This window comes from Meles meles, chromosome 8 (genome assembly GCF_922984935.1).
Source record: "Meles meles chromosome 8, mMelMel3.1 paternal haplotype, whole genome shotgun sequence".
Lineage (NCBI taxonomy): Eukaryota > Metazoa > Chordata > Mammalia > Carnivora > Mustelidae > Meles > Meles meles.
In genome coordinates this window covers 79,551,521-79,565,687 of record NC_060073.1, presented here as the reverse complement: position 1 = coordinate 79,565,687, position 14,167 = coordinate 79,551,521, and the positions used below count along the sequence as shown (strand labels likewise).

At 40.9% G+C, this 14,167-nt stretch overlaps 1 protein-coding gene across 5 annotated transcripts in view; it reads right to left on the bottom strand.

The window, feature by feature from the left end:
- Positions 1-9,710, bottom strand: part of CEP295 (centrosomal protein 295) — a 53,200-nt gene extending 43,490 nt beyond the window's left edge. For 3 of the 5 annotated variants that reach the window (XM_046014478.1, XM_046014477.1, XM_046014476.1), the window contains exons 1-3: positions 9,583-9,686; positions 5,441-5,568; positions 4,205-4,405 (exon numbers count right to left, since the gene is read on the bottom strand). In XM_046014478.1, the coding sequence (XP_045870434.1) occupies positions 4,205-4,405; positions 5,441-5,548 (309 nt within the window). In that variant the 5' untranslated portion in view covers positions 5,549-5,568; positions 9,583-9,686. Of the gene's footprint in view, positions 1-4,204; positions 4,406-5,440; positions 5,569-9,582 lie in introns of all 5 variants that reach the window. The other 2 variants (XM_046014475.1, XM_046014479.1) reach the window with 1 other exon arrangement.
- Positions 9,711-14,167: the final 4,457 nt, after the last annotated feature.

The following is a 14,167-nucleotide window of genomic DNA, read 5'->3' as shown; positions in this document are numbered from 1 at the left end:
AGGAACTAAAAACAAGCAGCAAAGCCCAAAGTTAGTAAAGGGAAGGAAATAAAGATAAGGATGGAAATAAATCAGAGATTAAAGAAAAAAAAAACAATAAATAAGATCTATGAAACTAAGCTTTTTTTTTTTTTTTTTTTAAAGATTTTATTTATTTACTTGACAGAGAGAGATCACAAGGAGAAAGAGAGGCAGGCAGAGAGAGAGAGAGGGAAGCAGGCTCGCTGCCGAGCAGAGAGCCCGATGCGGCACTCGATCCCAGGACCCTGAGATCATGACCTCAGCCGAAGGCAGCGGCTTAACCCACTGAGCCACCCAGGTGCCCCTAAGCTTGTTTTTTGAAAAGAGAGACAGAATTGAGAAACATTTTGCCAGACTCATCAAGAAAAAAGTTCATTCAAATAAAATTTGATAGGCTGGTGGCTGAGTCAGTAAGTGTCTGCCTATGGCTCAGGTCATGATCCTAGGGTCCTAGGATCAATCCGCACTGGGCTCTCTGCTCAGCGGGAAGCCTGGTCTCCCTCTCCTACTCCCCCTGCTTGTGTTCTTCTCTCACTATGTCTCTCTCTGTGAAATAAATAAATAAAATCTTTAAAAAGTAAAATAAAATAAAATAAATAAAAATAAAATTTGAAAGAGAAGTTATGCCACAGAAAAACAAAGGATTAGAAGAGACTGCTATGAAAAATGATACACCAACAAAATGGACAACCTAGAAAAAAATGGATAAATTCCCAGAAACAATCTTCCAAGATTGAATTAGGAAGAAATAAAAAATATGAACAGACTGATGACTAGCAGTAAAATTGACTCAATAATAAAAAAACTCCCAATAAATAAAGGTCAAGGATGAGATGATGAATTCTATCAAACATTTTAAAAAGTTAATACTGACCCCTTCTCAAACTATTCCATTAAAAAGAAGAGAGAGGAATGCTTCCAAATTCATTCCACAAGGCCAGCATAATCCTGATACCACAACCAGACAAAAATTGCAGAAAAAGAAAATCAGATCCGTCTGTCCCTGATGAACGTAGATACAAAAATCAACAAAATATCAGCAAACTGAATTCAACAATACATTAAAAGGATCACTCACCATAATGATGAATTTATTCCAGGAATGCAAGGATGGTTCAAGAACCACAACTCAATTAATGAGATATACCACATTAACAAAACAAAGGGCAAAAACCATAAGATCAATTTCATTAGAAGCAGGTAAAGCATTTGACAAAAATTAACATCCACATCCATTCATGATAAAAACTCTCAACAAAATAGGTTCAGAGGGAACATATCTCAACATAATTAAGGTCATTTATGAGAAACCTACAGCTAACATCGTACTCAACTGTGAAAAGTTGAAAGCTCTTCCTCTAAGATCAGAAAAAAAACAAGGATATCTACTCTATTATTCAACATAGTACTGAAATTCCTAGCCACAGAAATCACACAAGTAATAAAGGTATCCAAACTGGGAAAGGAAGAGATAAAACTGTCACTATTTGCAGATGACATGGTTTTACATATAGAAAACCCTGAAGAGTCCTCCAAAAAGCTATTACAATAAATGAACTCAGTAAAGTTGCAGGACACAAAATTAATATACAGAAATTTGTTGCATTTCTATACATTAATAACAAAGTAGCAGAAAAAGAAATTAAGAAAATAATCCCATTTGCAATTACATCACAAAGAATAAAATACCTAGGAATAAATTTAATTGAGGTGAAAAGACCTGTACTCTGAAAATTAAAAAACACTGGTGAAAGAAATTGAAGATGATACAAATAAATGGAAAGATATTCAATGTTCACAGCTGGAAGAACTCATTTGTTAAAATGTCCATACGATCCAAAGCAATCTATGGAGTCAATGCAATCCCTAACAAAATATCAATAGTATTTTCCACCGAACTAGAACAAATAATCCTAAAATCTACATGGAACCACAAAGACCCCAAATAGCCAAAGCCATCTTAAGAAAGAAGAACAAACCTGGAGGCATCACACTTGCTGATTTCAAACTGTATTACAAAGCTATAGTAATCAAAACAGTATGGCACTAGCACAAAAACAGAAATAGGGATCAATGTCTCTATGTCAACAACAGAGAGCCCAGATATAAATCCATGTTTATATGGTCAATTAATCAGCAATGAGAGAGGCAAGAACATACAACGAAGAGGAGACAGCCTCTTCAATAAATAGTGCTGGAAAAACTGGACAGCTACATGCAAAAGAATAAAACTGGACCACTTTCTCACAACGTACACAAAAATTAACCGAAAATGGATTAAAGACCTAAGCATAAGGCTTGAAACCATTAAATTATGAAAAGAAAACATAAGTAGCAGTTTCTTAGAATCAGTCAGCATTATTTTTCTGGATTTGTCTCCTCAGGCAAGGGAAACAAAAGCAAAAATAAACAATTGGGGGGCGCCTGGGTGGCTCAGTGTGTTGAGCCTCTGCCTTCGGCTCAGGTCATGATCTTAGGGTTCTGGGATCGAGTCCCACATCTGGCTTTCTGCTTGGCAGGGAGCTTGCTTCCTCTCTCTCTCTCTCTGCCTGCCTCTCTGCCTACTTGTGATCTCTGTCTGTCAAATGAATAAATAAAATCTTTAAAAAAAAAAATAAACAATTGGGACTATATCAAACTAAAAAGCTTTTTCACAATGAAGGAGAACATCAAAACAAACAAAGAAACAAAAAACCCAACTTACTGAATACATAAATAACTCATATAAGCCAAAACAACAAAGATCAAATAATCCAATTTCAAAATGAGCAGAGGATCAGAATAGTTTTCCAAAGAAGACAAATGGCTGGCCAACAGACACATGAAAAGATGCTCAACATCACTAATTAAAGGAATGCAAATCAAAACCACGATGACATACCACCTCACACCAGTCAGAATGGCTAGTATCAAAAAGAAATAACAGGGGCGCCTGGGTGGCTCAGTGAGTTAAGCCTCTGCCTTCGGCTCAGGTCATGATCTCAGGGTCCTGGGATCAAGTCCTGCATCGGGCTCCTCTGCTCAACGGGGAGCCTGCCCCCCCACCCCTGCCTGCCTCTGTCTACTTATGATCCCCCTCTCTCTCTCTGTCAAATTAAAAAAAAAAAAAAAAGAAATAACAAGTGCTGATGAAGATATAGAGAAAAGGGAATCCTTCTGCACTGTTGGTGGAAATGTAAATTGGTGCAGCCACTGTGGACAACAGTACAGAGGTTCTTCAAAAAATTAAAAATAAAAATACCAAACGGTCTAGTAATTCTACTGCTGGGTATTCACCCCCCAAAAATGAAAACACTAATTGAAAAGATATATGCACCTCCATATTTTTTTTAAGAGATTTTATTTATTCATTTGAGGGGCAACGGCAGAGGCAGAGGAAGAAACAGACTCCTCACTGAGCAGAAAGCCCGAAGAAGCAGAAGTGGCAAGCCAGGCTTGATCCCAGAATCCTGGGATCATAACCTAAGCCAAACACAGACGCTTAACCAACTGAGCCACACAGGCGCCCCCATGTTTGTTGCAGCATTATTTATAATAGCCAAATTACGGAAGCAGCCCTAGTGTCCATCGACAGATATACAGATAAAGAAGATATGGTGTGTATATATACAATGGAGTATCACTCAGTCATTAAAAAAAAAAAAAGATCTTGCCATCTGCGACAGTATGGATGGAGTTTATAGGTAATGTGCTCAGTAAAATAATTTAGAGAAAGACAAATACCTTATGACTTCACTTGTAAAAAACAAAACAAATGAACAAACAAAAAACCAGAAACCAACTAACAGAGAATGACTGGCTGTCAAAGGTGAGCAGGCAGAGGATGGGTGAAATAGGTGAAAGGGATTAAAAGGTACAAACTTCTCGCTTTGAAGTAAGTCACAGGAATGGAAAGCACAGCATAGAGAATACAGTCAACAGTCTTGCAATAACTTTGTATGTTGACAGCTGGTAACTATCTTTATCAGGATGAGCACTGCATAATGTATGTAATTGCTGAACCACTATGTTGTGCACCTGAAATTAGTATAATATTGAATGTCAACTATAATTTAAAAAAAAAATCGTAGAAAACATAAAGAAGTTCGGTTGGCCAAAACAAATCCTATACATGCATGCATACCACAAACAACTTACTTTTTACTCATACCACTACCAGACAGGTAGTCAAATAAGCACTCACATTTTCTTTGGCATGTTGGTGTCCCTCTCCCATACTTCTTAAACTTGCCAAATATAGCTTTTCCAAGTTCTTTATTTTCTGAGTTTGTGACTCTTTCCATTCCGTCCTTAGTTCCTCTGCCAAACGAGTTAATTGCTGATTTCTCCTCTGTTTTATGTCTTCTCTTATCTGTAAAGCGATACCCCTTTCTTGTTCTCGAACCTAAAGAATGCATATTTAACAGATTATATGAAAAGAGGCTTCAAGTTCTTTTGGAAAGCTACTTGGAAATAGGAACTTAAATGAATTCTTCTCAGGTGTATCAATTCTCCCGAACAGTCATATTAGATAAGGCCTACCTGAAGTGGAAAATCAAGCGATGTAAAAAAGTTAAAATCTCAAGACTACTTCTAAAGTTCTCTAACTTATTAGCTATTGTCTTCTCCTCCTCCACCCAAGCACCAACAGGACTACCATTATCATTGTAATAACTGGTAAGAGCTTAAATTGGTAAGGATGTTCAATAAAATTTATAGCCCAGAGGTGCCTGGGCAGCTCAGTTGGTTGAGCAGCTGCCTTTGGCTCAGGTCACGACCCTGGAGTCCCAGGATCAAGTGCCACATCAGGCTCCTCCGCCCAGTGGGGAGTCTGTTTTGCCCTCTCCTTCTGATCCTCCTCCCACTCGTGTTCTCTCTCTCCCTTGCTCACTCTCTCTCAAATAAACGAAATCTTAAAAAAAATTTAAAAAGAATAAAATTAATAGCCCAGGTAAGTACAGATAGAGCCAGATGAGAAGTCCCATATTGTGGTACATCATTCCCAACTTTAGATAGAATGGCACTAAAACATGCTTCACAAGGGCTTAACTATATTACTCTGAAAAGACTTCTAGAAAAGAATCTACACTTTCTTAATAAATGTGACAGCAACTAATAATCTTTCCAGCAAGTCTTCCTCAAAACCATTCTTATCTTCCTACTCTAATCTTCATCAGTAACATGCAGTCTGGAAAATGTTTAAAGAACCATTTTCCAGTAATTATCAAGTCAAATAATCCCTATCCTCAAACTCTTCTTCATCTGTTTACCATTTCAGCTCATTTTTTCAAATTTTCCTAAACTTGTTAGTACACAAGAACCAGGGCTCTTAACCAGAAAAGGGTTTTAAGTGCAACGTTCAGAACTCTCTACTGTAATAAAAACACTAATAATTTGGGGAAGACAAAGAATTAGAAATCTTGTTCCAGATGAATCTCACCTGCAGCAATCTTAGTTTTCGTCGTCTTTCATAATCTTCCTTTAAAATGTAAGCTTCCTCATTAGGACTCAATCTTAGCTTGCCAGCGTTCCCTACCTTTCTTTTCATTTCCAGGTACTTTAAAGTTTCTGAATTAAAAAAAAAAAAAAAAAAGTCTATTAAGACAGGGCAGCAAAGATCAGAACAACGTTTAAAATACACTTACTAGTTGACATTTAAAGTTGACATTAAAGTTGACATTGACTATATATACACAAAATAATCTGGGTAAACTGAGGCCAACTTATATTTACAAATTCCAATTATTAACTTTAGCACTTAAGTCGATGATTCTCAAATTGGAAGAAGGGGTTAAGTGAAGGGTGAACCAGAATTACTTGAAAAAGTTTCGCCCCACGACAGCAGAGTGTTGTTTACCTACACCATCTGGGACTTGACTTACTTCCCACTGGGATTTCCAGAGTTTAACTACATTAAATGTAAAAAAGCACAAAGACTTAAAAAAGTGTTTTAGCAAAGAATAAATGTTTTCAGCATTACAATTTTACACTTTAGAACTTTGAGAACTTGTTCACAACCAACAGGACTGCTGTAATTGCAAAGGGCTCCTAGTCCGTAGTTTCAACTACCAGTCTATTGTTTATAACTTGATTATCGAGTGTCACTGAATCATATGGAATCACATCAACCCCTCAACAATTCTTTTTTTTTTAAACGTTTTTTTTTTTTTAATGTTTTATTTATTTATTTGACAGAGAGAGATCACAAGTAGATAGAGAGGCAGGCAGAGAGAGAGAGAGGGAAGCAGGCTCCCCGCCGAGCAGAGAGCCCGATGCGGTACTCGATCCCAGGACCCTGAGATCATGACCCGAGCCAAAGGCAGCGGCTCAACCCACTGAGCCACCCAGGCGCCCCAACCCCTCAACAATTCTTTAACAATTACAATGGTGTGATTGTTTCAGATCAATGATCACTTTAAAAATTTCTGAGAATGATTGTGTTGCTCACTTGAGTCAGGTGTTTAGGTTCTCAGATCTATTAATGCCACTGACATCAGATGTTCTCACTCTCCTCTCTAGATTACAACATGGATACTTACATCTTTCTGAAGCTAGCTGAAGCTCCACTCATTCATAAAACTGTCCTCTAGTAATTTTTGCTTCACCTACCCACCATCTCATCCCTGACTTGCCCACCCAGAATGCACATTATCTTCACACTCAATTTGGGGACCAATCTAATGCTGTCTTGGTATTACTTTGCCCTAAGTTTTCATCAATTACACTGTGACTTTTCTAGCTAGATTCCTAACAACTGAAGGACAGAGGTTATAGTTTTATTTTAATATTCAAGTTAATTTAACAAATAACAACTATCAGGCAGTATTTCACATACTATGGAGAGATACTGTTTTGGGCTACGAGGACTTGAAGTTATCTGATAGGGACAATTGGACTCTTTTGCTCAAAAGAAATAATTGCTTGCATCTGAAAATCTTTTCCAGTAAGTAACAGTAGGTAAAGTGCTGGCTGTCTTCCTCATTTTATAATGAAGAATCAAAGGCCTCTTGTGCTAAAGGACTTGACCTAAGTGACAGGATCTATCTAATCCCAGATCCAAAAGAAGAATCTGGTTTCCTTATTCCATATGGCTCCTAACTTTCTGATATGCTAAAACATGTGGAATGAGGAAATTTATGTTTAAACTGGTATCTTTTGCTAGTGGGGATTGATGAATAAGGAAAGACTGAACAAAGAAGAGAAAATGACCAAGATTAAATTCAGTCTTAATTTTTCTGAAGGTCTCTGAATTCATATTCAAACTATCAAAACTAATTCCTGCTAAATCTCATAGACAAAGTCTCATGGGAAAAAAGGACAAAAAAGAAAACATACTGTAAAATTCCATTTACACGAAGTACAAAAACAAGCACACAAAACTAATCCATGATGACATGGGTTAAAACAGGGGTCACCTTTCTGTAGGTTAATGACTAGAAGGGGGTACAAATGAGCCTGCAGGGATGCTAGAGTGATCTGCATTTTGATCTGTTATGATTACACAGTTGTATACATACATATCATTCCTCAAATGATACACTTAGATTTGTGTTTTAAGTTTATACCTCAATAAGAAAGGGAAAAAAACCTCTTTTCAGATTGTTGTGAGTATCTATCATCTCATTTGCTTGGGGATTATAATGAAACATAGATTTGTTACTTTTACCTCCTGAGATGTGTGATAGAATAATTTTTCTCTTGCATATAACTTCCTTAATTTTTTTAACTTATTTGGAAATAATTTCAGACTAAGAATTCCCATCTACTCTTTCCCCAGCTTCTCTAAACATCAATCACAGCACAATGATCAAAACCAAGAAACTGACACAAGCACAATACTTCTAACTAATCTATAGACTTTATTCAGATTTTGTCAAGTATCCTACTAACGTACATTTTCTGGACCAGGACCCAATCCAAGGACAACCCATTGCTTTCGACTGTTGTGTTATTCTGGGTCCTCCAAGAAGCAGAGGACAAGACAGGATTAACCCCCCGAAGATTTTATTAGGAGAAATGCCTGTGTGAGGGAAAATGAGGGAGCTAGTAAAAAGAGGGAGCATTCAGACTTCCACGCAAATATGACACTGAACGGAAGAAGGGAAAGTTGGGAAGATGACTACCCAGTAAGGTCTTTAGTAAGACCTCCCAGAGTTAAGAGAAAGTCCCTAGTTTCTTAAGAATAGGCCTGTCTGAACGTCCATGCCATATTCAGTCATTGGCCAAAAACAGCCCTTAGGAAGCATCCATGCAAATGGATTTCAGAATATGCGAGCTGAATGTCTGTGAATTTCATTCTCACAGCTGTCGAAATTGTCACATCTCCCTGGACTTCTCTAATCTGGGACAGTTCTTCATTCTGTGCCTTTCTTTTCAACCTCCCGACTTTTAAAAAATACTGGCCAGTTACTTTGTAGAATGTCCCTCAATTTGGATTTGCTTAATCTTTTCTTGTGGTTAGACTGAGATTACATATTTTTGGCAAGAACACCAAAGAAGTGATGATGCACCATTTCTCAGTGCACTAAATTACGTTATGGTGTCTTAATACTACTGGTGATGTTAATGTCTGATGCATTAACTATAGCATTTACCAAAAAGCATTTTCTGTTTTTACTATTCCTTCTACACTTATCAATTGGAATCCTACTGTGAGGAAGAGCTTCCCCTGCTCCCTCTCTCATTTATTAAGCCATTTATTCAAGTCAGTATGGATTTTTAAATTCTGTGTATTAATACTACCCAGTTATTAACTTACCTTTTAAGATTTTGTCCTGAGAATTAAACAGCACTTGGCATATCACAATCACAAAACACTGAACTTAGACCATCTCTGTTCAAGACTCATCACGACCATTTACAGCAGGAAAATACTGACCAAGTCATTAAGTTACTGTGGTGTCGCTATCTTAAACTATATAATGGGAACCACAACATTTACCCCAACAGGTTGTTCTGATGATTACGTGACTTAATACGAAACTACCAAATACTCTCCAAGGATTAAGGACTGAAATGTTCCCCACTGTTTTAAGAGCTCAGCTTGTGGCAGGACTAACTACCTGAGAAATTATAGGTGAGAGCAAAAAAGCACGCTCGCTCTCTGCAAGAAATAATTCCAGGCAGTGCTCTTAAACGGCTCCCAGGTTTCAGGACAAGTTCGGCGGGTGGGCCGGGGGCCCTGGGGAAGAGTGGGCTGGACGCCGCGTGAGGCGCTTGCGGGAGCAGCCCCGGAGGCCCTCCCGGCCAGCCCCGGTTAGGAAGCCCAAGGACCCCGCGCGACCCCACCTGGAAAGGACGCGCAAGGCCACACGCGCCTAAAGCCCGGGAACAGCCTCTCGCAGCAAGCAGCCGGTCTGCGCCGGGACGCACCTCCATTCCCTGCACTCTTTACCGCGGCCAGCCCGACCCCAGCCAGGGCCCGGGCCGCGCCGAGGCCTCAGAACGGCGGGCCATGCTGCGCTCCCGACGCCGCGCTTTCACGGCGGCATCCCCTCCATCGGGAGCACACCCCCCCAGCTCCTGGACTTCGGGAGGTTGTGCACGCCCGGGCCACGGGAAGCCGGCTCGTCCGTCACTCACCTGAAAACCGGGGGCCCGGAATCAGGAACTGCAGCTCAGACGGAGACCTCCCGGGCGCCCGCGGCCCACCAGCTTCCCAACAGCCGTTTGTGCGCCTGCGGGGCAGCCATCGCCAAGCTCCCGTCACTTCCGTCATTCAAACCGCCCGCCAATGGCGGGGCCAAGCGGCGGGAATCGGGCTAGTCCCGCCTCCCGCGAGGGCCGCTGGGACCCCCGCGCCGGAAAAGCCCGCGCACACGCCGAACCCTACGTAGCGGTCCATTATTTCTCATACCTGCCGGGCTCTGAGGTTTACTGCCTTTCTTTCACTGTGCCTTCTTTACACATCAGGAGACAGAGGTGCAGAAAGGGGGAAATATTTGCCCAGAGAATCGAGGGTGACTTTAGTTTTAGGCCCTATTATGAAGATGCCTTGGGATAGGTGTCCTTTTGCGCATTGACTGTAGAATTCATTTGGTTCTGTTATTCTGCAGTCAGTGTATCATAGCGTCCGTCAAGGGGCTCCGGCTCGTACGGCAGTGAACCATATTGTGACAGTCTGTGCCTCCAGAGGTCTGATACATCTGCACCAGGTCACAGATTACTATAAACTATAATCAGAGAGGGGATGAGAGCGGGTTCATATTTAGTGAGCAACTAGTATGTGCCAAGTACAGTGTGGTGGGTTCAGGGGAGACAAGGGTAAATGCATTAAGGCTCCCATCCTAGATTTTGTATCCTGGAGGTAAAACGTGGCAAGAACCTAAGTATTAGAATATGGGGAGGGGGAAGAGGGAAGTTGCTGACGTGATGAGATTTGACATGGTGGTGGTGAAGAGGCCAGAGGTTATGAAGGCTGAAGGGAGGGAAACCAATTAGGATACGACTATAGGAAGTGAAAGATGATCGCAAACGAGGCCAAACATCAGAAATTGGCGGTTACCTGGCTCTGGTAAGCAGAGGAGAGGGAGAAATCAACCATGATGCCTAAGTTCCATATTTGGCAACTGAGTGGTTGGGGATAACATCCTGCTAGAACTCAGGAATAGGAGCGGGTTTGGGGGGAGGGGGAGTAAAGAGTTAAGCTTTCAATATTTTGAATATGAACTACTTATGGGATATAGACAAAGGATGAATTGTAGAAATATTTAGAAGGTAAAACTAGTAATACTGACAAAGGATTGCATGTGAGGTTGAGGGAAAAGTTGAGAGTGAAGTTAGCCTCACAGGCTACTAACAATGTTAAAGGTGGCGCTACCAAACAAGGGAGAAAACAGAAGTGGGAGTCAGTTAAGTGGGCAAGGTGATGAGCTCAGCTCTGGACATACTGAAATTTACTTAGGTGTGGAACATTTTGTGATGTGCAGTAAGCGGATGACTACAGTGGTAGACAGCCCACAGAACTCGAGTGGCATTTAGACTTGGGTATCATTTCCATATGAGTGACAACCAAAGCCATTGTAGATAAGATCACTTAGTGAGATTTGCAGAGTGAGAAGAGCAATGAGCTAAGGACCAAACCCTAAGGAACATCAAAACTTAAAGGGAGTTGGAGAAAGGAACTATCCAATTACCTGAAGAGATAGTGTGACCCCACCTCACCTTTGCAAACAACAAAGATGAATTAAGGGGGAATTCAGTGACTTGGCCAAAAGCGCATATAAGTGAAGAGTGGAACCAGGGCTAGAATTCCTGTCCTTATCCTAAATACTAGAATATTTCCTCCCCATGTACCTTCCCCATTTCCAGTTCACATTATCTTGATGGACAATTGTATTCATTCTAAATATAGTCTTCAACATCCTCAACATAGACTCAGAGATACCCTCTTACACCCAACAAAAGATGTGCCCATTATTTCAGGCTGTGGGCTAGGTTTAGTGTCCACCTTGTTTTTCAAAAGCACCCTGCACCTTTTCCATCATGGCACTTACCAGTTCTTATTGAAATGAGCTATTTATGGGGCTCTCTATTGATTAGACTCAGTTCCTCAAGAACCAGTAGTGCATTTGTTCAGTTGCTGGCCACATAAATCTTTGCAAATGTTTGCTGAGTGAATGATATGCTCCCCTTCCCCAACCTGCATCCTAGGCAGAAATTCTACAACTGGAGACTTTGAATTAAGGCTTGTTCTGTTTTTAATGGAAGGCAATAAGGAATCAAAGAAAGCGCAGTAGACTTAGAGTTAGAACATCTGGTTTAGCATTCCAACTCTGAGATTTCTAGCTGCAGGACACTAAGCCAATGAGCCCTAGTTTCTGTTTTGATTCTCTGCTGTTGTCAGTCAAACCACACTAGAACGTCCACAATGGTTCCCTCTTTATGGCTGGCATTGACTCTGTCTGTCAGTTGAAAGCTCAGCTGGAACTGTTGAATGGAATGCCTTCTTGTGGCCTTTCCTTGTGGGCTGATTTCTTACTAGCTGGATTTAAGAGAGAATATCCTCAATGTGAGCTTTCCCAGAGAAAGCAAGTAGAAGGTGCAGGGACTTTCAAAGACAAAACTGATAAGTAGTTACAGTACGTTCAACCTCATTTTGTTAAATATCATAGGGCAAGCCCCCAGATTTCGGTGAGGGGAGATGAACCACATCCCTCAATGGAGACAGTGACAAAGAATTTGTGGCCTTCTTGCATCCATCACCATTATTTTAATACTACTTGTACTAAAATACCGTGTGCCGTCTTCACAGATGGTTGAATCATGAGAGCATTTTGTAAGCTACCAAGAGGTATAGCCATGTTATGTAATACAGCAGCTATGTTGGGGGCGCCTGGGTAGCTCAGTGGTTTAAGCCTCTGCCTTCGGCTCAGATCATGATCTCAGGGTCCTGGGATCGAGCCCCGCATTTGGCTCTCTGCTCAGCGGGGAGCCTGCTTCCTCCTCTCTCTCTGCCTACCTCTCTGCCTACTTGTGATCTCTGTCTGTCAAATAAATAAAATCTTTTAAAAAAATACAGGACATACTGTATTTTCTCTCTAGTATTTTCTCTCTTAGTGTAGTCCCTCCAGGCCACGTGAGCTAAATTGGGCCAATCAGAATCTTTCACAGGAATTTTTCTTACTGGAGCCAGCAGGGATGAATTATATCTTCTCTGGGCTAATCTTAGAATATGAAACTGAAGCTTCTCCAGCAAGATTCCCAACATGCAGTCCCCTACAAGGTAATCTGAAAGAATGAAACTGACATGTATTGCAAACACAGAGAATCCTGTGTTCACATCCCTGGATTCACCCCACTCTCCAGCTTACTGATAGAAACCATTAAATCCCTCTTTTTATTTAAACTGCTTTATACAGGAGTTTCTGTTTCTTTTTGCAAATGGAAAGAGACTATAGTTTTGTATTTAAATTCTCATAGGCAAACAATGTCTGGCCATCTTGGCAAATAGTATCAAAGAATAGTTAAGATCTTGGACCTCGAGTCCAGCTGCCTTTAACAACTCGGACCTTGAGCTAGTTCCTGAACCTCCCCGAAAGTCAATTTCCTGATCTTTAAAAAGGCAGTTGTGGGGCACCTGGGTGGCTTAGTGGGTTAAGCCTCTGCCTTTGGCTCAGGTCATGATCTCAGAGTCCTGGGATCGAGCCCCGCATCAGGCTCTCTACTTAGCAGGGAGGCTGCTTCCTCCTCTCTCTCTCTCTCTCTCTGCCTGCCTCTCTGCCTACTTGTGATCTCTCTCTGTGTGTGTCAAATAAATAAATAAAATCTTTAAAAAAATAAAATAAAAAGACAATTGTAAGGTTTAAAGGTCATAAGACATGCCTGACACAAAGCATGTAGTAAATGCTAAGGGTTTTTTTTGTCTTTTATTTTAATACATTTATTTCAGAGCACAGGAGACAAAAGCAAAAGCAAAAAAATCCTTTTTCTATGCATTCGTAGGTGTTCTGGGTTCCATTTCTAGTTAGGTCCTTTTATGTTTTGTAGGCTTAGGGAGAGATATTTACACTTACCTTCTTGAATATTGTTCTACCATTGGGAATGAATGTTTGTAGGCAGGAATCAAGAGGAAGAGTTGCCCAACACAGTGATGACTTCAGTGTGACTGGTTGCTGTGTGATGCTACCCCTCCTCAAAATGCAGCTGGAGGCTTTTAAGATTGGAGCTGTTTCCAACATTTCTCAGATGCTGAGAGCTTCACTGTTCTGAGTTCACATGAGTCTTTGTCCACAACCATCCAGTATGAGCGGCTAGCATTATAGTGGTGGTGGGCGGGGGGAGGAGGGGATTCCCTCACTAACTCTTGCAGTAAAATCCAGAATAAAGGGAATCATAGAGTGCACTTTTAGGCAAATAACTTGAGTGATGGAAGGTAGAGAGGGTCCACAGGGACACCCCCACCCCAGCTGAATACAGATAGACCCATTAGGAGACCCACCTCAAAAATATCCACAGGCCCTAATGGACCAATAGCCTACTTACAACCAGGCACAGTTATTACCAAAACAAGGCAGAATTCCATACGTTACCATAACTCCTCATCTTCTCCTTTTAAAAACAGCCCCTACCCACTGCCTCTTTGCAGACAGTATATTCTCTGCTGTCCTGCCCACTGCTCCCTTGGGGTGTATCCAATAAACGTCTATCTCTTTTGTGCTTCCTCAGG